Raw genomic sequence first — 25,881 nt, 5'->3', positions numbered from 1 at the left:
GACGTGGTGGTGCACGCCTTTAATCCTAGTCTCCAGAGGCAGAGGCAGGGGGATCTCTTGAGAGTTCAAGGCCAGCCTGGTCTGCAGAGTGAGGTCCAGGACAGCCAGAGTTACGTAGTTGAGCCAGAGTTACATTTTCTTTATTTTTAAAAAAGGAAAGATATGACCTGCCTCTTTAGAGAAAGACCCAAGTATAGTGACCAACTAAAAGTTTTGGGCTGATTGCCTTTGAGTCGTGGTTCTAAACTGTTCACTCTCATAGCCCTTCATACATCCCAGGAAAAAGATATATTTCTTATCTATAGATAAATTGTTATTAATTAGATAACTGTAGGCTTAAAAAATAAACTGGAAGTGTTTAAAATATAAACCTGAGGGAGGCAAGATGGTTCAGTAGGTAAGAGTGCATGCTACCAAGCTCCACAGCCGGAGCTGGGTCCTTGGACGTGTGCAAGGAGAGAACCAAGTCCCAAACGTTGCCTTCTGACCTTCACATGTACATCCCTCCCCTCCCCTCCCCCCTCCCCTCCATCCCATCCCCCTCCCCTCCTCTCCTCCTCCCATCCCTCCCCCCCTCCCCCTCTCCTCCCTCCCCCTCCCCTCCCCAAAACACACTCATCAAGGAGTGAAGCAAAGACAGCAATGGATTAGCAGAATTGTGAAAGTAATTTTGACCTCCTGAAACCTGAGTCCAAACTCTCATTTTGAAGATTCTCATACCTCAGTTATCTCAAAAACAAAACTCAGTTACATCCACCGACAGCTACTTTCATGCAGTGTTTCTCTTTTTCTCTTTAAAAATAATTTTGTACTTATTTTTATGTGTATGGATGTTACAAGAGCCACCATAGAAATAAAACTCAAGTCACTTTTAAACTTCATTTTGCCGGTTTTGCTTAATGGAAAGAATGAGACTCATTAACCACTAAGTACTAGGTATTAGGAATACCAGGAATGAACGTGTTGAGAGAAATGGTTCCGTGAACTGTCTCTATTAGAACAAAGCATGCTTCCTGCATGTTGTCAATGTACAGGAGAACAACTTTTTAGCTTTTCTGGAAATTCCTTGTAAGTCTTTCGGGAACCAGAAGAGGGCACAGTCTTATTCTGAAATAGTCGCGGATAAAAGCATAGAAGTGCCAGCCCGTGAGCCAGGGTCTGAACTGACTCAACAGCCCTCACCAGTGTCGGAGGAAGAGCTTCACTTCTTTTCTTTCTTTTTTCTTTTAAAGACAGAGTCACTGTTGTAGCTGTGGCTGGCCTTGAACTCAGAGTTCTTCCTGCCTTTGCCCTGTTAGTGCTGGGTTTAAAGGTGTGTGGCAACATGCCTGCCTACCTGTTCTTAATAAACATACCCATTTTCATCGAAAGAGTCCAAAGTGAACACAAAGATAGAGTCTTACCAAATAACTCATGGTTTCTTTTATTATTACACATGTAAATAGTTTGTGGGTTTTTTTTTTTCAATTGAATTTTACCGTTGTATGTGTGCCTGTCGATGCAGGCCTCTTGCATGCCACGGGGCATGTTGTGGACGTCAGAGGACAACTTTGGGGGTCGGCTCTCTCCTCCACTGTGGGTTCCAAGGGGTTGGTCTCAACTTTATCAGGTTTGTGCTGCAAGCACTTCCCCCTCTGAGTCCTCTTCTTGTACCCCACCCCACCCCCTTTTCATTGTTTTCAAACTGGTTCTTACACTTACTATCTCAAGATGGTCTAGCACCCACTTCGTAGCCTCAGCTGGCCCAAACGTGGTGTGATCATCCTGGTTGCTGAAATTACAGTTGCGAACCATTGTACCCAAGTTTGTGAGTTTTCCTTCACCAGGAAAGAAAATATTCTTTACATAGTTTGTAAATTATTGGGACTTTAAAAACTAAAATATAGAAAGCAAAGACAGCAATAGATTAGCAGAATTGTGAAAGTAATTTTGACCTCCTGAAACCTGAGTCCAAACTCTCATTTTGAAGATTCTCATACCTCAGTTATCTCAAAAAACAAAGCTCAGTTACATCCACCGACAGCTACTTTCATACAGTGTTTCTCTTTTTCTCTTTAAAAGTAATTTTGTTTTTTATACAGAGTTTGAAAAATGAACATATTTAGAGAACGTCAGCATTTTTAATCATTCTAAAATTTGGGTAGTATTTAAGAACATTGTGGTATCTAGTGTGTCACCATTCTTAGACCAAATAGGAAAGCTGCGCAAGAGAGTGAAAGCATATTATCCGTTGAGTACTGTACTTTTAAACCCTGTTGAGTGCTTGCAGAGGTGACCCAGAGTAGTAACTGACCCTGACTGACCTACTCCAAAGGAAACCGTTTGGTGTTTCCTACGTCACAGATTGGAGACAGCCTCAGACAGACGTAAAATCTGAGGTGAACTCTAAGATGTAGGCAAGCGGAAGAGACAAAAGAGAAGAAGAATTGGTAGGCCAGACAGAGAGGGGAGGAGGGCTGCAGGGCACAGGGACACAAACATGGCTGGACAGTGAGGTTTCCTGTTGAAGAATCCTGAAGAAGTAGGTTGAGCAAAAAGTACAGAAATTATATTTTGGATCTAGGCGAATAGCTGTAGTAAATTTTTCAGCAGAGAGTGAATTGATGATCGCAGTTTGCAGGACTTGCAGACATTTAAAACTGGGATGAGACAAGACACTTTCATAGTCCAAGTGAGACTAGAAAAGCTTGGGCCGCTCAGGCGGCATTAGAAATGGAAAGGAAGTCTGGAAGTGTCTCAAGGGACAAATGTAGCTCCTTGTGGAGGTTAGACCTGGGAATGGACTAAAGACAAAAAAGAATGCTGTGCCGTTGATAGGGGATTCGGGACATTTGTCTTCTGCAGTCTGGGTTGACTTAGGTCCTGAGCTCTCTCGTTTTAGGGGTATTTAACTTAACTCATGGTGTGTCTGTCACTTGAGTCATGGAACCATGAAACCCCAAATAAAATTTCCACCAGTACAAACCAGGGATGGTGGTGCACTCCTGTAGTGCCAGTGCTGTTAGTGCAAGAGGTCAAGAAGTCAAGGTCAGTTGATGCCACATGGCAAAATCCTACCTCAAAAAAAAAAAAAGGATTCCAGAAATCACTAACACTAAGGACTTTTAAGTTGGCTTTTGAATACCCTGAAATTATTAACAATTTGGAAATCTTCTAAGAATGTATTCTAGAAATGAGATAGATGCTCCCCCAACCACACACACACACACACACACACACACACACACACACACCCTCAACACTATGGCTGCCTAGCAAAGACCTGAACAAAGGCAGCATAAATAGACATGTTAACTTGGAAGGGGGGCGCTCACTGGGTCCCACCCCTAAACAAAGAACTAGCAGCACAAAGACTGATGAGAAATGGAGAGGTAGCTTTTCCCATGGATGATCCCCCAAATTGATATCCAAGTAGTCAGCCATAGAACATATACATACAAGCAACATTAAATGGATTCAGTTGATTGTTTTATATATTTATGTATATATACCTACATATATACATATAATAAAAATAATAGAAAAAGAGGTTATGAATTTGAGAGTGAGTAAAGGGGACATGGGAACAGTTAGAGGGAGGAAAGGGAAGAGAGAAGTGTTGTGATTATATTTTAGTTTTAGTAAATAATAAAATAAAAACCACAATTTTTTGGCTATATGTACTATTCTAGGAATCAGGCCCATATAATTCTTTAGAATCACAAGCACCATATCCTTAAAAAAAAAAAAAAAGTTAGGGATTTTTGATAGTAATGAATTTGTGCCTCAGATTTGCCAGTAAGTTTTTAGGAATAAAAATATTATGTGCAGAATGACACATGTGTTTTAAATTAGTGTATATAACTATAAAAGTATGAATTATTTTTGTATTTATGCAAAACTGATAGAACTGCCTAGTTTTTACTGTTGGAGCAGGTCCATTAGGCCTCATCCTTGGTCTGGTCCAGGATGCAGACCTTGTCCAGGACCCATATGCATGCTCTCAAAGACTGTCTCTACTCCTCTGAGGTACGGCATGTTGTTAAATTACCAAGTGAAGTAAATGAATCACTGGGCATAAGTGGAGGGATTATCTTCAGTAATCTCAGCAATATCATTCAGCTCAAGATGCTTGAGTCTAGTTGGGAAATGTCAACACATCTGAATCCAAGCACTAGGGATTTGTAAAGCAGAGAGACCTCCACTCCAAGGAGTCATATATAACTGCAGAGAATGTTCTGGTCTTTTGTGACAGGGACTTGGCAGTCTGCTTTTCCTGTCATTTTACTTTGCTCTGAATTTTCTAACATTAGAATTTTTATAGTGTCTTCATTTTTGTTTTTCTCCTAAAACATTAGGAGTTATATGTATGGGAAAAACTAAACTTGAGTTTAAAAAAAAATGAGCTAGTTCAGAGTAACAGTGTTTTCCTGTAATTCAAGCAGATTATTACATTATCACTTAATAGTAAAACTGTCTGCTGGCTGCATGAATTTGTTTGGTACATGGTTTTAAGCACTGAGTGAGTACATTCCAGAGCATAGCCAAGTTGGCTTTAGTTCATGCACAACAGATTGCCTGCTGCAAGCATAAATAACCAGATTTTTAATTGAATCACTTTAGTGTTTTTCTTTATATATTTCAGGAAAGATAGAAAATAAAAGTGAGATGTGTGTTATTAAGGAACATTATTTTTCTTCCTCTTGGGTTTATTTTAACATTCTTAAAATATTTTTACATTTTTGACTTTGCATCTCTTAGTAATTTGCTTTCTGATAAAACACTGTACTGTTTCCAGTGTTCTGTGGTTTTGCCAAAAGTTAAGAAAGTATCTCCCCAGCTCTCCTTATTACAAGACAGAATCCCACCTAATCATAGGCCTTCATACGGAAAAGCAGCCTACTGAGATTAGAGTGCCAGCTGAAGCGGAATGTTAACAGTTAGAGCTGTCTTTTGTTAAAAAAAATGAATGTATTTTTCACTCTGTTTAATATACACATTTAAATACATTTATAGTAACTGTCTGGAGGTTAAGACTAATTCAGTTCTTTTTAGTCTAGCCTTCAAGGCAATAAAAATAATACTATATTTTAAACAAGAAAATGTTCATGTGCCATAATATTTATAGTAAATTATATAACAGCTTTAGACTGTGTCATATGTCACGCTGTATAAACTCTTTTCTTAAGCCCGACTCTTTGTATATATTATCTTTCAGTGATTGCACACAGTGGTATAGTGTTTCACTTGATATGATTTTAATCACTGTTAGGTTGAACTTGAAAGAAAGTTGGAATCTGCAACCAAGTCTAAACTGCATTACAAGCAGCAGTGGGGACGAGCTTTGAAAGAACTTGCCAGACTCAAGCAGGTATGTGGTTGGGAGCGGACTCTGTCTTCGTGAGTCTCCTGTGTGACATGGCCTGTGTTGGAAGTCTGCGTGGGATGGCTGGGGCTGTGGTCTAAGCAGGACTGTTGGGGTTTGCTTGTTAATGTGTTGTATGCAGAATCCTCTTCATAACTAAAAGCTGAAACTTGGATATTTTTTATTTTTAGTTGTCAGCTACCTTGTTAGAAATAATCAACTTAATTTCACTTTTAAACAACCGCTTCTTCCCTTAGAACTCATTTTTTATTAGGACTTCACTGAAGGGGACAATTTTGGGAGAAACTAAATTTACCATTTAACATTTCAGAGCATATTTTAAAATGATTTTCGTAGGAAGACACAATAACTCAACCATGAAAGTTGTCACAGGGAGTTTTACATCATTTTAGGTATAAAAGACTTGATACTTTCCTGAAAATCCTTGTTGATATTTTCCCTTCCTGGACAAGAAAGTTATTTTCATGAGAAATTTATCTTAAAGTAGGCCATAGTTTTTTCAAATTCTTAAGATCCAAGAGAATATGAATGAGACTTACTTGAATATAATTTATTGGGCCTATTAAAAGATCATGAATGGTTAATTTACTCTTAAAAAATCAGCTTCATTTCTGAATGAAATTGTTATATAATGTCTTTCAGATTTATATATTTTTTAGTACGTTTCCATAACATTATATCAAATACTATTCAATATTTTTGTGGTATTATGCTAATGCTTAGGATCTTTTTAGAGTACTACCAGACTGTATGGAAATTAAAAGTAATAGACCATGTATGCCAGTGTAGCTCATAGCTGTGTTCAGATTGTATGCATTACAGGTAGATATCAAAGTACTAGATAGTACACAGAGTGGATATACTCAAGTTGTGTATCCTTTATTTGAAATTGTTTGGACGAGAAATATTTTGGATTTCAGTATTTTTTATATTTTATAATATTTGTATATGTATAATGAGATATCTTGAATGTTATACTCAAACATAAACACAAAATCTACTTGTGTTTCAGTTGTACATTAATTGTATAGCCAGAGGTAATTTTTTTCTTCTTTACAGTGTTTTTAAGTATGCCTGTCTCCTGACCATGGTAGTCCCATCATTCATGCTTTAGTGTAAAAAGTTTTGGATTTTAGAGCCTTTTACATTTTTCATTTTCAAATTAGCAGTGTATTATTTTAATGCTGGTGGGACTAGCATGGGCATGTTGCACAGTAATAAGATCCTCCTAAACTCAAGACACTATGTTCAGTGTATATACATAGGTAAGACATGAGCCTCACCGCCAGGGAGCTGAGAATTTGGTAATCAGGAAGAAACAGTTGTAACAGTTGCCTGAGCACATACAGAAGAGAAAATTACCTGTTATGACTTAGGGATGGGGTCTGGCGTCAGAAGGGCAGGGTTTCCGATGGACCTCTGGAGAAGAGTCATTAGGATATTAGTAGTAAAACTGGTTGTGACATAGCAAAGTAGTAGTTGCTATAGTGACTACAGCGGTTATTGCAAAGTGAGAGAGCCTTTTAAAAGGAGAGGAGGGCCCATTTTAAAGGGCATTTCCAGTAACAAAGCTTGGAACTTCAGTTGTAGTGCTGGAGATGTAACAGGAAGATTCTGTGGAAGATGTTGCTCAGATTCTGGAAAGGTTTTCCAATTTGGGAAATACAGTTCAAGAAGCTAATTGGAGCCAACTATGCAGTGCATACCTGTAATCCCAGCATTCTGGGGGTTGAGGCTGGAGGACTGCTGAACGTAAGGCTGGTCTGGATTACACAGTGAGTTCCAGGCCAGCCAGGGTTTCACAACATGACTCTTTCTTAATTGGAGCAGAGGAAGGACATAAGATTTGCAAACATGAGTGGGCATTTTAGTTTTTTGATTTAGAAATATGCAAGCAGCCAGAAATACACATCTTTTTGGAATCTGACTGAACTCAAGCGAGGGGGTCCTTGGCAAGGGAGCGATCTGATGATGATATGGTGGGGTTTTCTGAGGGCTGAGTACTGCCCTGTGCTAACTAAATCTCAGATTGTTCTCATTTTCAATTCTAAACTCCCTGGACAGCAGGTCATATTCCCATTTTACAGATGAAGAAATGAGAGTTGGTGTTGTCATGGATGCTCACAGAGACACTCCGTGGTAAAACTAAGACTGAAGTCCAGGCTCTTTCCTGTTACAGTTCAGTGTGTAGATGACAAGCGTTTCCCACAAAAGCGCTGGAGCAGAAGTGCTGAGTTGGCACATCTGGTGGAGGAAGAAGCAGTTAGGCTTCAGAAAGTCATGATGTCGGTACTCACCCAGAAGTGTGGGGAGGAGATTGTGGGACAGGGGACAAGGAGGGTGATGAGAGAAGTGGTTAAAATAACCACTACTTCTGAAAGGGCCTCTCCCCACATTGCCCCAGGCTGGCCTTGACTTGACAATGCTCCTGCCTCAGCCTCCCAAGGAGTTTTTAAAAATATAAGTGATGCTTTAACATCTAAATTCCTGGTTCTTGGTTCCTTTTACACTGGGATGTTGAGGTAGCTCCATTGAAAAAGAATATTGAGTATGGGAGCTGTGTGACGGTCCTGCATTCCTAGCACTAGAGAGGTAAGGGAAGAATTCAGGGTTTTTCCTTGACTCTGTAGCGAGTCCAAGGTCGGCCCAGACTGAGAAACCCTGTCTCAAAAGGAAAAGGTGGGGAGGGGGGCCTGAGGAGCTGAGCCTGAACACCAACCAGCACCCATCTGAAAAGGGCCAGGTGCTGCGAGCGCCCACTACCCCGGCCCTGGAGAAGCTCATGTGGGCCGCAGTGCTCTGGCCAGCTAGTCTAGCCAAACTGGCAAGCTCCAGGTTCCTGCTGAGAGACTGTCCCAAAGAAGTAAGATAGAGAATGATTGAGGAAGACACTGGTGTCCACCTCTGGCCTCCACAGAATGCATGCATGGAAACACACTCCAAAACAGAACAAGAACAAAGCCAGGGATTATGAAATCTTCCCACTCCCCAAATTCCTCATTGCTGACCCTACATCCTCACATTGGTATCTTCTAGATCTTCCCATTTACTCTGTTTCCTAGTTATTATTTCTCCCTGAGCATTTTCACTCTCTGGCTTAAAAAAAAAATTGGCAAAATAATTTTTATTATTTGTTCCTAATAAGAGAGGATATCACATGCAGTTTCTTTTTTTTTTTTTTTTTCTCGGAGCTGAGGACCGAACCCAAGGCCTTGTACTTGCTAGGCAAGCACTCTACCACTGAGCTAGATCCCCAACCCCACATTCAGTTTCTTTCTCTTGCGTTGTTGTAAATTTATTAAGGAAAGAAAACTGTTGAGTTGATATTTCTCCAAAACTTAGTCCGGTACACTGAAAGCAACCGTCTCAGGGCTGGGGAGAGGACACACTGGGTAAGCACACTCGCTCTGCATGTGAGGACCTGAGTTTACATCCTCAGCACCATATAAAAAGCTGGGCATGGCCGTGTGCACCAGGAACCCCAGCTTTGGTGGGAGCAGACAAGCCCATCCTGGGAGCTTGCTGGCCAGCAAGTCTTAACCAAAACAGTGAATTCTGCTGGTTGAGTGAGATACCCTGTCTCATCTCATAAGGCAGAGAGCACCAGAGGAAGACAGCCAGTGCTCTGCTCTGCCTTCCCCATGTGAGTGCATAGGCGTGGGTGTCTATGCCATGTATGCGTCTCTCACACACAGCAAATACATACATAATAAATACTAATTTAAAAATAGCAGTCTCTGAGTGAGTGCAATGTGATCAGTACTTTCTCATTTTAGACTAATTTTATCCCTTATCCTGTAAACTTTCTGCTTTAGAAACAACATTATAAACAACTTTTGAGGTCACTAGGAACCTTTGATGTTTTGCAGACCATACTGAGATGCAATAATTTAAGAAAAGCAATAGCCCTTGGGGTCTTCATAGTGAATTATGCTGTGCCGCTGTTTTTGGAAGATTAAAATTAATAACTTCATTAAATTGGCACATTTCACATGTGTGAAAATTCTAATTTTTTTCCCTAAAACTCTTTATTAGAAACATATTTATTTTGTGTTTGAATATAAAATTGGAAGTGTCTCTCTGCTTTTGTTCAGAGAATTGTTTGTGCAACTTTTTTGTTTAAATTGGATTAGTACCATGTTAATTTTACATTGCCTCTGGTGAATAGCCACGAGGCTATAATCTCTGCCAGTAATTTGTCATATCAAATCCCTCTGGAGGGCCATAGAAAACATTCGTGTAGTGCGGATTAGACGGTGAAAGCCATATCTTAGATTGTTAATAAATGTTAATGACAAAACCCAGCTGGTAAGTCTTGGAAATAAGATCTAATGCTTGGTGCCCATTGCCAGAACAATGTTTAAAGAGAGATTTCCATTACTCAGAGGTGACCTAGTATAGTCAATTTGTGAATTAAAAAATTGTAACCTTCTAATTGTTTAGAAGAAAACTTTCCTTCTCATTCTCAGTCTCAATCCAAGTTGGAAGTTTTCTAATTTTTTTTCGTAATTTATGGCAACAGCTGTAATAAGTAAATAAATTTGACGTGAAGTGAGTCCCCATTTAAAAATAAGGAGACAATACTCTTTTATTCTGGGTTTGGTATCTTGGGACATTAGGAGTACTTGTTTGACATGCAGGGGCGATTTAGTTTCTTTTTTTCTCTTTGTGAAAATGTGCTGCAGAACTATTTTTAAACTGGTATCTAAGTAAATGCTTGAATACCTAAGATTGTCTGCCACTGCCACAATGTCGATCTGTAAGCAGACTAAAAAACTACCATTGTTTAAAAATTAGTGAATCATTGTTATGAAATAGGAATTAGTCATAAAAATTTAACATTTTCACTCTGTTACATATTTAAAACTCCTGTATGTTTGTTCCCAGGACAGGAAACAGAGCTAAGACTTTATTTAGTAGCACGTGGGTCCCTGACCATATTTGTGCACAGTAGATGTGTTTAAACTAAGCCAATATATTTAGTTAAAGCAATGCAGACTTCATCGGCTGACATCAGCACTATCTTGTCCAGCCTCCTGCGTATCCACTCGGAGTAATTAATTTGATTAATTTATAAGTAATTTAGCCAAGGATGGGGATGTAAATCTTTGTTTAAGAAAACAGTTGGAGGTCCAAGTCTTGGTTAAAAACTGTGTCTTGAAACCATCCAGGCCCTCCTACTGGCTTGTCAGCTCTGGGTTATTTTCAGAAAACTTGACTTGAGCTCCTTAGCTTAGTTCTGCGTTTTTCCCACAGACTTGGATGGTATGTGTGAGTGGGAGAGTAAGTAGTGGCCACTTTGTAGCCGCTGTTTAGTCTAGTGTATGCATGTTTACATCTCCTTTCTGGATTTATAGGCAGCCAGGGCAAAATAAAGATTATACTCACTTGATTGAGGAGCCTTTAGCCCAGAGCACCTGGCAGTGGAAAGCATTGGCCAAAGCCCTGGTTTCTGCAAATTTTGCATGCATATGTAATTATTAACAATATGGTATGCTTGCTTTAAAAGGCAGGGTGTTTGAAAGATTTTTTTGGTGTGTTGGGGGTTGTTGTTAAGTTCATTTTCCGAACCACTTCAGTAGCCTGAAGTTAAATAGTCAACTTCTGTTCTTTTTTTCTCCCTGTAGTCATATTTTTTCTCAGTATTTAAAAACAGTGCAAATTTTGCCAGTTGAGATGGTACATATTTGTCATCCCAGCATTCAGGCGGCAGAGGCAAGAGGTTCAGTCACCACAAGTGCCAGGCTGGACAGGACTACAAAGTGAGAACACACAGTGAGAGCACACCACAGTGAGAACACACACACAGTGAGAACACACACACAGTGGGAACACACCACAGTGAGAACACACACACAGTGAGAGCACACACACAGTGGGAACACACCACAGTGAGAGCACACATACAGTGAGAGCACACCACAGTGAGAACACACACACAGTGGGAACACACACACACAGTGGGAACACACCACAGTGGGAACACACACACACAGTGGGAACACACCACAGTGAGAGCACACACACAGTGAGAGCACACACACAGTGAGAACACACCACAGTGGGAGCACACACACAGTGAGAGCACACACACAGTGGGAACACACCACAGTGAGAACACACAATGAGAACACCGGCTCGAACAACTTGAGGTTTAGCACCCTATAACAGAAGTGAAATCAACGATAATCTTATCTCCTCCCCATCTAGAGATTATCATTTACTGTATTTTTGCCCATGCATTTTTCCTTTATTAAAATCATTTCTCTAAGGAATGTATTTATGGGTAGGCATGTACACCCATGCTTGCACCTATGAAAGCCCATACAAAGGTCACACATCGTCTTCGATTGTTCTCCATTTCTATTGAGACAGGGTCTCTCAGTGAACTTGGAGCTCACCACCTGGCTGGCCGGCAGTCAGTGAACCCCTGGGATCCTCCTTTCTCCGACTTCCCAGCACTGGGGCACACTGCCGTGCTTAGCTTTTAATGTGGAGAACGGAAGGGCCAAGCACATCCTCAGGCTTGTGCATTGAGTACTGTGCACCCCAGCTTCTCTACTGTGCACCCCAGCTTCTCTACTGTGCACCCCAGCTTCTCTACTGTACACCCCAGCTTCTCTACTGTACACCCCAGCTTCTCTACTGCACACCCCAGCTTCTCTCCTGTGCACCCCAGCTTCTCTCCTGTGCACCCCAGCTTCTCTACTGTGCACCCCAGCTCTCTACTGTACACCCCAGCTTCTCTACTGTGCACCCCAGCTTCTCTACTGTGCACCCCGCTTCTCTACTGTGCACCCCAGCTTCTCTACTGTGCACCCCAGCTTCTCTACTGTGCACACCGAGCCTCTCTGTACACCCCAGCTTCTCTACTGTACACCCCAGCTTCTCTCCTGTGCACACCAGCTTCTCTCCTGTGCACCCCAGCTTCTCTACTGTGCACCCCAGCTTCTCTACTGTACACCCCAGCTTCTCTACTGTGTACACCCCAGCTTCTCTACTGCACACCGAGCTTCTCTACTGTGCACCCCAGCTTCTCTACTGTGCACCCCAGCTTCTCTACTGTGCACACCGAGCCTCTCCGTACACACCCAGCTTCTCTACTGTGCACACCGAGCCTCTCTGTACACACCCAGCTTCTCTACTGTGCACACCGAGCCTCTCCATACACACCCAGCTTCTCTCCTGTGCACACCGAGCCTCGCCCCCTCTTATTTTTTCAACTGTGTCTTTCTCAGCTCTGCCTTCCTGCTTCCTTGTCAGTACTGTTTTCCTGAATTTTAACAGTTATGACTGATCGGCTTTTCTTTTTAATTTCAGCACATAAAACATTTTTAAAATATATCCAGGTAAGCCTGGTGGCATAGAGCTGTAACCTCAGCTCCTCGTGAGGATGAGGCAGGCAGAGGAATGCAAGGCCAGCCTGGGCGGGCGAGTTAGTGCGACCGTGCCTCAGTGAGCGGCCCTGTCTCCAGGCTGTGAGGAGGAGGAGGAGGAGAGTGATGGAGCGGCGTGGCCAGCCTCTTCTGTCATCTCTGCATGGGCAGTCACACACAAAATGAGTAAAAAGAACCGGGAATCAACTGGTCAAGTGATTGCCTAGCATGGTCGGGTGTCCATGTTTAATGCCTAACACTGGGCAGTTTTGAAATTCCAAAATCCGTTGTAAACAGCATTATTTATCTTCATGAAATAGTTCCATGGAGTAGCCTTGCAGGAAGGCACCGCAGTTGTGCAGGTTTTATATGTAATCTTCGGTGAAACTCCTTCTACAGGTTTCCTAATGGTAAGGCAGTCCTCAGCAGTTCTCACACAAGTAACAGTTTTCAGATAGAATTTCAGATACCAGGAGAATGTGTTCCCTTTTTCTTTCGGCTTTACTAAACGTTGCTCGGTTTCCTCCTGACGTGGCTGTGCTAATTGTAAATTTCAAGCAGTTGTACTGGGCTGCAGATGTGGCTTGGGGAGAGCGCTGGCCTAGTGTGTATGTGTACGGCAAGCTCCAGCCCAGTCCACAGACACCAGCAACAGCAGCACACGGTCACTTCTCTTCACACTGTTGCCGGTACACGTCTACTGTTAGACGGCTGCGAACGTTCAGTTTGATCACGTTGAAATAGTGTTATTTTGTGTCTTCAGTTTTACTCTCCTCCTCACTAGTGACTTATTAGCGTCCTTTTGATATGTTTGTTGGCCACAGTCCTCATCAGTGGAAACCTGACTGTCGTTTGCTTGATAGAAATGTATCAGGTGATGTAGATTTTGGAGTCACTGGACAAGAAGTCTGAACTGCTGCCGTTGCTGTGCTCTAGAACAGGTGACAGAGGGGAGGGGTCAGAGGAATGGAGAGCAGAGTGTAAACGTGACAGAAACGGGGTACGGTCACTAGAAGATAGGGCGGTAAGCACTATCCCGACGGAAATAGGGAGAATAAATAGTGAATACAGCAAGAAAGAGCATCAAGTATAGGTTAAGGGCTGGGGAGATGTTTTCACAGGTAAGCATAGCTATCTGTATGTTCGTGCATGTGTGTGTATGTCTGTGTGTGTGTCTGTGTGTGTGTGTGTGTGTGTATTATATATATATCTATATATAAAATCTCAAAACCCAAGGAGATCTTTAAATGCCAGACAGATGAATGCATAGGAGCCGTACCTGTAAACATCATAAGAAAACTGCCCCAAAGCAAAGCAGCTTATTGAAGGCTGTCCTAGGGGGTGGGTAGGTAGGAGCGCACTTCCACTGAGCAAGGATAAGTGCAGCAGGTGACCTTTTTGTGTGTTTTTTGTTTTTAGAAACAGGGTTTCGCTGTGTAATGGCCCTGGAAGTCCTAGAACGTGCTCTATAGACCAGGCTGGCCTCGAACTCACAGAGATTGTAGTTTAGAATGTGCCCTGCTCACAGGGATACTGAGCTGGAAACAATAAAATTCAGTAACATGGGACATTTCTTAAGTAGTTTACTTCTAATAACCCATTGTAAATTCAAGACCATGGTAAGAAAAAAAAAGTATTTGAACCCCAAATAATTAAAATGCAATATAATAAAGTGCAGTCTATCAGAGCAGGAAATTTGAGGAGGAAGATGTGCTTAGAGAGAAATTTAACCATAGCTACATTACAGAATAAGAGTCTGTCTTCTGGACAAGCTGAGGAGATAGCTCATTCAGTAAAGTCCCCTCCTGCATGAGGCCCTGCATTTGAACACCATCACCCATATAGAAAACCTGGCGTGGTAGCCTGTGCTTCTAATCCCAGCACTGGGGAGGGAGGCAGAGACCAACCAGACAGACCTGCCTATCAGTGAGCCCAGGTTTACTCTCACACACAAAGTCAAATGTTGTTTCTTTGAGAGGAAGTCTTTAGAAAAGACATGCTCCCTGTCGACAGCAGAGTTAGAAGGGAGGGAGGACTCCAGGTCCGAGCAGCATATGAAGAGGTTAGGATGCTGTGAATAAGTGCAAGTGAGTATGACGAGCAACCTACAAAAGTGACTCAAGAATTAAAGTAATCGTACGGCCGGGCGGCGGTGACGCACGCCTTTAATCCCAGCGCGTAGGAGGGAGAGGCAGGCGGATCTCTGTGAGTTAAAGGCCAGCTTGGTCTACAGAGTGAGATCCAGGACAGGCACCAAACAACGTGGAGAAACCCTGTCTTGAAAGAAAATGGGGAAAAAAAAAAACTTGCCTCAAACATTTGAATTTAAGTGAACAGTGTAAAAATAACCATAACTCCACAGACTATTTTAAAAAAAATCTTTTATAAGAGACCACACCATAATAACCATGATCCTAAATCTTAAAGTTAATGTATATGGGTTTGAAAATTACAAATGAAAAACTAGCCAGTTAGTCTGAAATAGGTACAAGACCTGGAAGGGTCACACCCTGGGTTGCTCAGCAAACAAAGAGGTTATTTACTACTTAAAAATAATACAGAGGGGGCTGGAGAGATGGCTCAGAGGTTAAGAGCACTGACTGCTCTTCCAGAGGTCCTGAGTTCTATTCCCAGCAACCACATGGTGGCTCACAACCATCTGTAATGAGATCTGGTGCCCTCTTCTAGCCTGCAGACATACATGCTGTATACATAATAAATAAAATAAATCTTAAAAAAAAAAAAAAAACCAATACAGAAGGGCAGAGCATGGTGGCACACGCCTTTAATCCTGGCACTCTGAAGGCAGAGGCAGGCCGATCTCTCTCTGTCTGTTCAAGACCAGCCAGGTCTACATGGGGAGTTCCAGGACAGCCAGGACTATGTCGAGAGACCCTGTCTTTAAAAATAAAAAAACAATGCAGGAGGTAAAGTCATAAGATCATGAGTAGATGTAGAAAGAATCCACAGGCATTCACAATGATATGAAGTAAAACTAGAACAAAGGGACATTTCTTCATTTAATAATAAATGTTCACATTGAACCTACAAAAAGCTTTCATAAAAATTTGAATTCCCCCCCCCCCAGAACTCCATTTTCTACTGACAGTATGTTAGAAGTGTTCCAGTGTCATAAGAGAGCTGGAGGTGTGGGAGGGGGGGAGTATGCTGGAGAGATGTCTCAGTGGTTAAGAGTACTTGGCTGCTCTTCCAGAGGTTCCGAGTTCAATTCCCAGCACCCACATGCCGGCTCCCAGCCATCTATAATGAGCTCAGATTCCTCCTTCTGGTGTGCATGGAGACAGAGCACTCATACATATAAAATACATGAATAAAAGAAAGAGAGTTGGGGTATAGAGGGATGGTGCATGCCTTCCCTAGTGTGTACTGAGGAGAGAGGAAGGAGAGATGTACTAACTGGAAAGGGAAAATAAGATGGCTGGTATTCATGGGGGACATTGATGTACAGATGCCCTCGATGGACAGGCTCATCCCGGGGAAACACTGTAGGTCGGTGGGTTGTGCACCTCACCTGCTAGCCTGGCAGCTCTGCCACAGTGGAGTGTTGATCACTTACCCTCTGATCCCGAGACTGAGGCGAGCAGCCGTCCCCAAGTCCCGACTGTGTCTCCTGTAGCCTTGTAAAGTCAAGGACTACTTCAGAAGTCACCCATGCTTAGGGTCTCTGAACATACTTTTTGGTTTTCTAACAGAAGTAGCCAAGTTTACCAAGGGTTCTGGGGCTGTCTATGAAAGAACAGTTTTTCTACCAGAGAACATTAGTCAGTGGAAGAAGTATAAAACCTCTGGCTTCAGAAGCATTTATAGTCAAATAGGAGTGCAGTTTAAAAGTTATTATCGTTAGCATACAGAGAACTAGAGAGAACCAGAATCACCAAACAGAAGTAAAAACACCCAGGCTTAGCTGTAAACCACCGTCACGGCTGTCAGTGATCTGAAGACACACAGGGAGAGGAAAGTTGATCTTAGCTTCCCGGTAACCATAAATCCAGCAGGCTTTTGTTCTTGATTTTTCTTTCTAGAAATAGATATTTGTGTGAAAATTTGGAAGCAGGAAGAGCTAAATTTTGAAGACCACCAAAGGTAGATTCCTTAGCCTGGTGGATGCTAAGATGAATTTTTGTCAGACCCTGTAGTCAAGCAGTGTAGTGTTAGTTAGTGTACAGAGAGGAAGCAGGTCAGTTCAGCACATCCACCAACACTGTCCTTAGAAGGAAGTCTCGATCTTACACTGTCGCCAACACCAGTTGTATACATTCTGATCTAAATGACACTTCCAGAAGGTACAAGAATAGCTCCAGGATGGGGAGATGGCTCAGTGGGTAGGAGCACTTACTGCTGTTCCAGAAGACGACCAAGTTTGGTTCCTAGCACCCATATCAGGTGCCGCACAATAGCCTGTAATTCTAGCTTCAGGAGATCCAACTCCTTGGCCTGGCCTCCTTGGACACCTGTATTCATGTGTATGTTTCCCTCTCTCTCTCCCTCTCCCTCCCCCCCCCCCCTCTCAACACACACACACACACACACACACACACACACACTCTCTCTCTCACTTAGTCATTCACACACATGCATGCATAAATAAATAAATGTAAAAATATCTTCAAGACTGATACAAGTAAAAAAGACAGGGCCTGCTAGAAAGGAGTTGATGGAACCATGTGGGCTATGTTGAGATGAAGGACTTCAGTTCATCCCAAAACCCTGTTGAAGGTTAAAAGGCAAAGTAGAGTCATGGGAAATCTTTGAAATGTAACACCAATAAGATAAACAGCTATAGAGAGAAAAACCCCAGAGGTTTTAGTAAGAACTTTATAGATAAGTACAGCCAAATGCCATTAAAATGTGTTGAAACTTTTGCAAAATAAAATCAGGACAAACCACTATGTGATCTCTCAGAACTGTTAAAAAGAAGAGGAAAAAAAAATCACTAAATGTTGGCCAAAAATCCAGGACCCGGGACTCTCACAGTGGCTCTTCAATAATGGACTACCTTGCCCACAGTCAGGCGATATTTCCTAATTCTGCAATTGTTGTGCTTTCTGACCCAGGTATAGGGCCAGGTGAAATGCATCGTCATCTTAACATTGGCATTATTTATAGTATAAGATTGGAAGTGGCCCAAATGTCCCTCAGCAGTGCATGAACTGAGTGATGAACTGCACAGGGCAATACAAGTGACTCTCGAGTCGGTGTTAAGTGCAAGAAGCCCAAGACGGAGCAATCTGGACTTGACAGTTCTATGTAGAACACAGAACAGTCATCACGTGCTTGTGCTGTGAGAGTCAGGGTAGTGATTACCTTTGGAAAGTGTTAGTGTGATCTGCAGTGTAACAACATAGCAAAATATCCTTTGCATTTAGCCAATTTTCCATTTGCTGTAATCAGAAGATAATTTAGTTTGAAAAAAAAAATGAATTGGGTGTGGCAGCACACACCTTTAATCCCAGGGCTGGAAGGCAGAGGCAGGCAGATCTCTGAGTTCCAGGCCAGCCAGGGGTACATAGTGGTATCCTAACACACACAGTGAGGACACCACCTGTTGACCCTGCTGTCTCCTTGAACTTCTGCCCTAAGGAAAGAATAGACAAGTCTATAGAGAATACATCTCATTTTTGTTTTAAAAAAGAATATATGCTTAGATTTTCATATGAGCTTGGAGAGAAAACTGTTAACTAAACTGGTTGGGCTAGAGACAGTTGCTAAAGTTTTGTAGACACACCAGTTCATAGACACGGCTCCTAGATGCTCACAGATGCGGGTCCTTCTGCAATCCATTACGCTGACAAGCAGCTGTTCTTGCCTCACGGTCTTACACTTACACTGTTTGGCAAACCCCATCCTCGTTGGCCATGAGTTATGACGTCAAAAAGAGAGAGGGATGAAAAGATCCTCAGGAGGAAAGTGGGGCATTCTAAATAGCATGTGGCCCAGAATTGGCAGCCTGTCATTCTGTCCCAAGTAGGGTCCTAGAGTCATAAGTCCAAGTCATAGAAATGGGTGCATTCTGGTGATAAACATGTCAACTTTTGTTTCTTTGAAGAGGGAGCAAGAAAGTCAAATGGCCCGCCTTAAAAAGCAGCAAGAGGAGTTGGAGCAGATGCGGCTGCGTTACCTGGCTGCCGAGGAGAAGGAGACAGTGAAAACTGAACAACAGGAACTGCTGGACATACGGAACGAACTGAACAGGTACCGTCATCACAAGATGAGTCTTTTCCCGCTAATACGGTCTGATGCGACAGCCTTTCATTTTGTTCTTCCCTGAACTAAGGAGGGTACTGTGTCAGATCGATCTAAGAGAAGGTAAATCAAATACATGCACATGTTTGTGTGGATATGATATAAGGCATGTTCAAAGAGTAAGATTCATTTTTGTATTATCTACAAATTTGATAGACAAAAAAAAAAATTCTCAGTTACCAAAACAGTGTTTAACACATAGCATAGCACTTTTTAAATTGTTTTAAAGGTTTGTATTTATTACATTTATTTATTGTATGTGTATGTGTGTGTGTGTGTGCTGTGTGTGTGTGTGTGGGTGGATGTTGGTCCTGAGCTGGAGCTGGGTGCAATGTTTCTGGCCAGCAAGTGCACTTAAATGGCGTCTTAGCTCTTAGATGTGTATGACAGCACAGAATATGGATCATGTTTGGTTTCCCATGTGAGGTCTTGTTTTTTATGAGGAAGTCTGCTGGTGATCAGAGAGACAGAACCCACAGCTCCACCTGCCAATCCTCAGCTGGTCTTTTTCTCGACTGGAAGCTTCTGTGTTCATAATGGCTCTCAGCTAAGTGCTGCCAAGCTTAACCAAATGCAGCCTGCCGTTTCTCTCCCACGCTACTCTCTTTAAATCTCTGGATTGTTTTTTTGTGTCCATGGTGAATCCGATCACATTTCTGTTTGGAAGAGATTAGTGTGTATCATGTTATCTTTCTGTTCTCTGACATAAGTTATTGGTACAGCGAACACAATACCACCAGCACAAGTTGCCAAATTATGTTTGTTGAAGAAAATAATAGTGCATATTTAGCCCTTAAGCATGGCCTAGAGATGACTTTTACAGTTGACATTATTCAGTAAACTTCTAAGTTCTCTTAACTTAGTCTGATTTCTCTTAACTTAGTCTGATTGAGCTCTGGGCCCACGTTATGTTGTTAACTGTGTATTTTCATACATGGAGCTACCATAGACTATTAGGTAGATACAGATGTGCATACCTTGCTCTCCTGGAAGCCACCTGTTGAATCCCAAACCTTCAATATGATAGTATTTGGAGATGGAGCCTTTAGCAGACACTTAGGTGTAGATAAGGTGATGAACGCGGAGCCCTCCCAGGGGATTAGTGCTCAGCTGAGAGACACCAGGGAACAGGCTCACTTTCTTCCCCTTCTTGTGTGAGGATAGACAGAGCAAAAAGGTGGCCTGTGCTGGAACCCTGATCTTGGACATGCTAGAAGCATGAATAAGTCAGTTTTTGAGCCACTCAGTCTGTCCTATTTTGTTCTGGCAGCCCAAGTATACTAAGTGTGCTATGCACTTAACAGAGATGTGCTTGTCCTTTGAATACATGAAAGACGTGCAAAACCGTTCACACAGAGAAGCCATGGCCACTCTTACAGTGTGACTCTGCTGCCAAAGAGTCGGTGCAGCTCAGGACAGTCACAGGCACCGTGTTCTCATTCACTGCAGAAAATGTCACTGGGGTTCTTACCAGGGTGTTTCTTCCTTTAAGAGAAATCAGAAGCCAGGCAGTGGTGGCACACACCTTTAATCCCAGCTCTCGGGAGGCAGAGGCAGGCGGATCTCTGTGAGTTTGAGGCCAGCCTGGGCTACAGAGCAAGATCCAGGACAGGCACCAAAACGTAGAAACCCTGCCTCGGAAAAAAAAAAAAAAAAAAAAAAAAAGAGAGAGAGAGGGGGGAGGGAGGGAGGGAGGAGGGAGGGAGGGAGGGGAGAAGAGAGATCAGATACCTAGATATCATCAGTGCAGTGGGACCATGCCAGCAAGATGCACTATATCATGGCATTAAATGGGTAGGGGAGAGCTGGGGATATTGAACCTGGAGGAGAGAGCCCTTGGGAGAAGGGATAACTAGCTGTCTGAAAATATCTGGAGGACTGCCATATTAGAAGGAAATACGCTTCTCCTCTTGGACAAACGAAAAGCATTAAGAGGATTAAGAGGTATACTGAGCTCACATGATGAGGAACTTTTTAACAGCAGCCCTGTAGGTTCCAAGGCAGGAAGCAAGTGAGTGGGACAGAGATAGCATTTGTCAGGCATGTTATCAAAGTTTACTGTTGGAATTCTAAGGGCTTCCTTAGCTAGCAAGTTTAAATATTCTGTTGTGATCGTGACAATTTCAGTAAGTACTTGATAGTGGTAATTGCTTATATAAAAATTACATTTTCCCTTATATAACCAGGTAATTTTAAAGGGGACATGATTAGACCTGTTGGTCTATAGCTTAGCACCATGGATCGTGAGTTTGCCTAGAAGGCCCCTTCCTCCTACGTGGCTATAATAATTAGCACAGAGGAGAGGATGGCTCAGGACATAAACAGTGTTTGCCATGCAAGCATGAGGCCCTGAGTTTGAATCCCAAGAACACAAGAAAAGGATACACAGCAGTGCACATCACTAATCCCAGTGCTCCTGCAGGGAAATGAGAGGAGGAGACAAGATTTCCCAGAAGCCTCCTAGGTTAGCTACCAACAAAGAGGTTCTGTCTCAAAGTGATAGGGAGGACCAATACCTGAGGTTGGCCTCTGTCCTCTGCCCATGTACTGTGACATGCATGAATGTCGCCCCCCCCCCCCCCCCCCGTGTGTGTGTGTGTGTGTGTGTGTGTGTGTGTGTGTGTGTGTTACATATACATACATGAATTAGGGTAAAGGAAACAACTAATCAGGTTCTTTCTCGTCTGCATGCATTGTTCAAATTCAGTGGGAAATTAGAAATGTTGCTACAGTTCATTGGCACAGCATCCTCAGTATTGACATTTTTCTGAGAACAGATGGAGGCACTTGGCACCCTCCTTAAGCTGTGTATTAGTGTCCATTTCTTGTAGAAGGAATTACAGTTTTGTGTTTCAGAACCATCTGAACAGATGAAACTCTTTACTGCCGGTCACATGCACTGTCGGGGCCAGGCCTCCTGATTCTGCTGCTTCCTCTCTCCCTGATCTGTGCAAAATTAGACGCAGAATGATAACCAGCTCTTAAGGAACTGAAGTTAATCCTAAAATGGTCCATCACAAGGGTTCCTATTCTTACTGCTGGGAACACCATTATCACTCCCTGTCCATCTTCAAGGCAGTATTCCATCTGAAACGAATACCCAAACAGCATCTGCTCCTACCTCCCTCTCCAGATGAGGACATCAGAACTGTGACCAGGAAATACACAGACCAGATCTTTGCACACCATGCCCTCTGGCCCAGGCTTCCGTGTTCACAGAGTTGTACTTGTATATGTAATCAGAGGCACCGGCTCTTTCACAGGCTGCTCTTTCCTTCTTGACTCACTACAAGTGCCCCAAGATGCTCTGGTACAAGTAGCTATTTAATGAGTAAATTTAAAGAAAATTCTGTGTTGAAATAGCAAGGATTGATTTACAACTAAAGATAGACAATAAAGGATGATTAGAAATGCTTTAGAAGACGAGACTCGCAAAAATAGTTGTGATAAAAGTGAAAAAATAAAGCCCTGCGTATAGAGTATCACTACAAAAGCTTAGGGCTGGAGAGATGGCTGGGGGGGGGGGGGGGGGTTGTCGTGTGTACCGCTCTTTCAGAGGACCTGCGTTTGGTTCCCACGACTACCTGTAATTCCAGCTCCAGGCTGTCTGACACCTGATGGCAACTGAATTCATGTGTACTTAAACACAAATGTTACATATAATTAAAAATAATATTTTTTTAATTAAGTAGATAGATCCATCTTAATTGAAAACAAAATATTTGTTTTTATGTTCTGGATAAAATTGAAGATTATTATCATTTTCTTCTTTATACAGGTGTATAATTTCTGTGGTGCCTACATTTGGGTTTTGTTTTAAGTGGCAGGTACTGGGGGCTGTGGTGGCACACACCTTTAATCCCAGCACTAGGGAAGCAGAAGCAGGATCTCTGTGAGTTCGAGGCCAGCCTGGTCTACAGAGAGAGTCCCGGGACAGTCATGGTTGCATGAGAAACCCTGTTTGTTTGTTTGTTTGTTTGTTTTTTGGAGTGGGGGGATTAAGTGTCAGGACCTGAACCAAGGCACTCGAAGAGGCAGACGAGTGCTGTCTCGATGACAGTGAGCTCTGTCCCAGCCCCTTGCTTTTGTGTTGGAAACCGTCTCGCTGTACTGCCCAGGCTGGCCTGGAATTGGTGGTCTTCCTGCCTCTCCCTCCGGTGCTGGACTTAGGGCATGTTGCACTGTACCTTGCTGTTTTCATGCATTCTGTAAGTACAAACACAACTTGTGTTTTTATAAATATCTATATACAAATGTCTTTATAAATGTACTTCTGACTAGTCAGGTGGGAATTATTAGTTCCTGTTTTCTTCCTAAAACACTAGTCAAACTTGTGACTTACCTTGTCTTTAAATAGTGCTGTCAGGAAAACTAAAGTCGTTTTTGTCTGCTACAGTGGCGTTTGTTCTCGACTTCTCAGGTTAAGGCAGCAAGAACAGAAGCAGTACCAGGACTGCAGAGAGATAGCAGCGGGGCCGCTGGGCAGCCCGCGGGCCTCTGCGCTGGAGGAAGGCCTGGATGACTATCTGACCCGACTGATAGAGGAGAGGGACACTCTGATGAGAACCGGCGTCTACAACCACGAAGACCGAATAATAAGTGAGCTGGACCGGCAGATCAGAGAGGTTTTGGCAAAAAACATTGCCAGTAATTAATAACATTTGGGAGATCTCTGCAGGTACTCTAGATCTGGATTTTAACTTTTTTGTAAAATCCTCAAAAGCAAGAGAAATGACTATTTTGGAATGCTCTTTTTAATTTTTTATAAGCTGAATTTTGTATGTTACTGTATATAGTATTTATTTGATTTTACCTATGCCACCTACCTATGCTGGTTTCATTTGTAATTGTATTTTATATGCTCATTTAAAATGACTTTTCAGTGTTCTTCGGCTTAAAATCTGCCATCTGACTATAAAAACAGCTTTTCACACCGTGTTCCGGGGGCACCGGCTGCGGTCATTTCCAGCTACATAATTCCTCCTGTTGAGCCGCAGAGTATGTGTGCACTTTAAAGATGCTGCCTGACCTTTGACCGTGGATGTCTTCCGTTGAAGCCAGTTCTAAATGCAGCCATTTTTAAAAATCACTTCATAGCACCAGTCTTTTTCCCTTAACCTGTGGTATTTGCAGTCTCAGGCAGAGAAGCTGTGTGGTATATTTGGTGACAAGTTAATCATTTGTTTAAGTACAGTTCACGCAGATGTAGAACAATTGAATACCAAACTTCATCCTGCTCCACTCTAAGAATATAGGATAAGAACTTGATCCGGTCTTCTCCAAGGGCCTCCTGCTCAAGACCGTATGAGGTCTGGTGGTGGTGGTAAAATTATCAGTTGCCTTTATTTCTCGGTGATGGCAGTAGTAAGCTCTTACTGCTTCAGAAATAGAATATGGAAACACACCTAAGGCATTAGCTGAACAAAACAAACAAAACTGAACTATTTTTTCACTCGCTCTACATTCAGTCTTTTTTCAAAGGCACCTGAGGGTAAGTGTGTGCAGGGCCATGTCCTGTGAACATCCAGAGTTCCTCTAGATCGTGTTCTCCAGAGCCAGCTCTCTCCCCATGGCGGCACTTACCACTGTCTCCAATGACACTGAGCAGGTTAATCAGCAAACTCCAGGTTCAGGTCGGGTCTTAAAATACATAAAGTTTAAAAATTCTGATTCCCAAATATAACGAATGTAAGTGTATACTTTAGGGCGTATGTACTAATTACCAGTAACTTCAACAAAGGCAGAGTAGGTTACATGGTAATTAATTGTTCATTAAGTATATTTCTTGTTTGTGAAATTGAACCCCTATAGGCATCATATGCTTCTTTTCTTTAATTAACGAAGTCTTAGTCTTCTAAGAGTAACTCAGTAAATAACAGAGGGTTACTGGATGCGAGGGTGATGAGAAAGATAATCATAGCAGGGATTTGAAATATGAATTATGGTTACATGTTCCTGATTTTTTTGGTGACACATGAATGGAGCAAAAGTATTTTTGTTTTGGAAGGTCCCGGCCCAACGCTGGTTCCTCCACCAGCATCCTGTGAAGCCTGGAGCTTTCCAAACACTAGAGGGGGCCTTAGGGTAAACAGAAAGGACTTTGTGAAGTGTATGTGTTCTTTGCCTTCCAGAAAGCCATCTCCGAGCTACTGTAATTTGACAAATAAAATCCTAACTGTGTGCATCCTTGAGGTCTGCGGTCTCTCTCTGTTTCTGAGCAGAGTGTAGGTACTGGCCTCTTCCTGTGTTTTTGTTTGTTCCAGGTGCTTCCGCTGCACATTTGACGTGTCTTAAAGTGGGGAGAAGCTGAAATGTTAGCTTGTCAGTCCGTCAGCAACAGCCAACACATTTGTAAGTGGGGTCTCACATTCACACCCATCATTTGCTCAAGTCGTGGTCAGGGCGTGGTGGGTGCCCCCGCAGCAGCTAGTGAGCATGTCTCTGTGACGTCTGTAGTTTTCTAAAGATGCTACCTGAGAGTGGCGCATTGGGTTTGCAAGACAGAGCTAGCACTGTATCTGTGTACACTTTGGGAAGTCCTCTACTGGGCTATCCCAGTGAAGCAGATATGGGTGTGTACGGGTGGTCCGAAGATGTCCTGGGGCTCGGTACAAACGGAGGAGGTGACAGTCATCTGACCATATGATCTTCTGTACTGACTGGCCAGAGGAGTTCACAGGTTGTTCCGGTATTTAGTGTGTGTGTGAAGACACCCCAGATGTTGAACTGAGACTAGACTGACCTGGTTATTACAGCTTTTAAAGTAGTGGCCTCACTACTATTGCATCTGGCTTACCTCACATGAGTTTTCAAAAACTTTTAAAATTTAATAGTATGTATGTGTGCATGATGTGTGTGGGGTGTAGTACTCTGTGT

General features: G+C 42.6%; 1 protein-coding gene across 1 annotated transcript in view; it reads left to right on the top strand.

The window, feature by feature from the left end:
• The window catches only part of Cep120 (centrosomal protein 120), a 63,614-nt gene extending 38,418 nt beyond the window's left edge, over positions 1-25,196 (top strand). Inside the window, exons 19-21 of the mRNA XM_028871837.2 lie at positions 5,252-5,350; positions 18,809-18,954; positions 23,426-25,196. Of these exons, the coding sequence (XP_028727670.1) occupies positions 5,252-5,350; positions 18,809-18,954; positions 23,426-23,660 (480 nt within the window). The 3' untranslated portion in view covers positions 23,661-25,196. The remainder of the gene's footprint in view (positions 1-5,251; positions 5,351-18,808; positions 18,955-23,425) is intronic.
• Positions 25,197-25,881: the final 685 nt, after the last annotated feature.

This window comes from Peromyscus leucopus, chromosome 19 (assembly GCF_004664715.2).
Source record: "Peromyscus leucopus breed LL Stock chromosome 19, UCI_PerLeu_2.1, whole genome shotgun sequence".
In the NCBI taxonomy this organism is placed as follows: Eukaryota; Metazoa; Chordata; class Mammalia; order Rodentia; family Cricetidae; genus Peromyscus; species Peromyscus leucopus.
The sequence above is the reverse complement of the archived record's forward strand: the minus strand, read 5'-3'. Positions and strand labels throughout refer to the sequence as shown.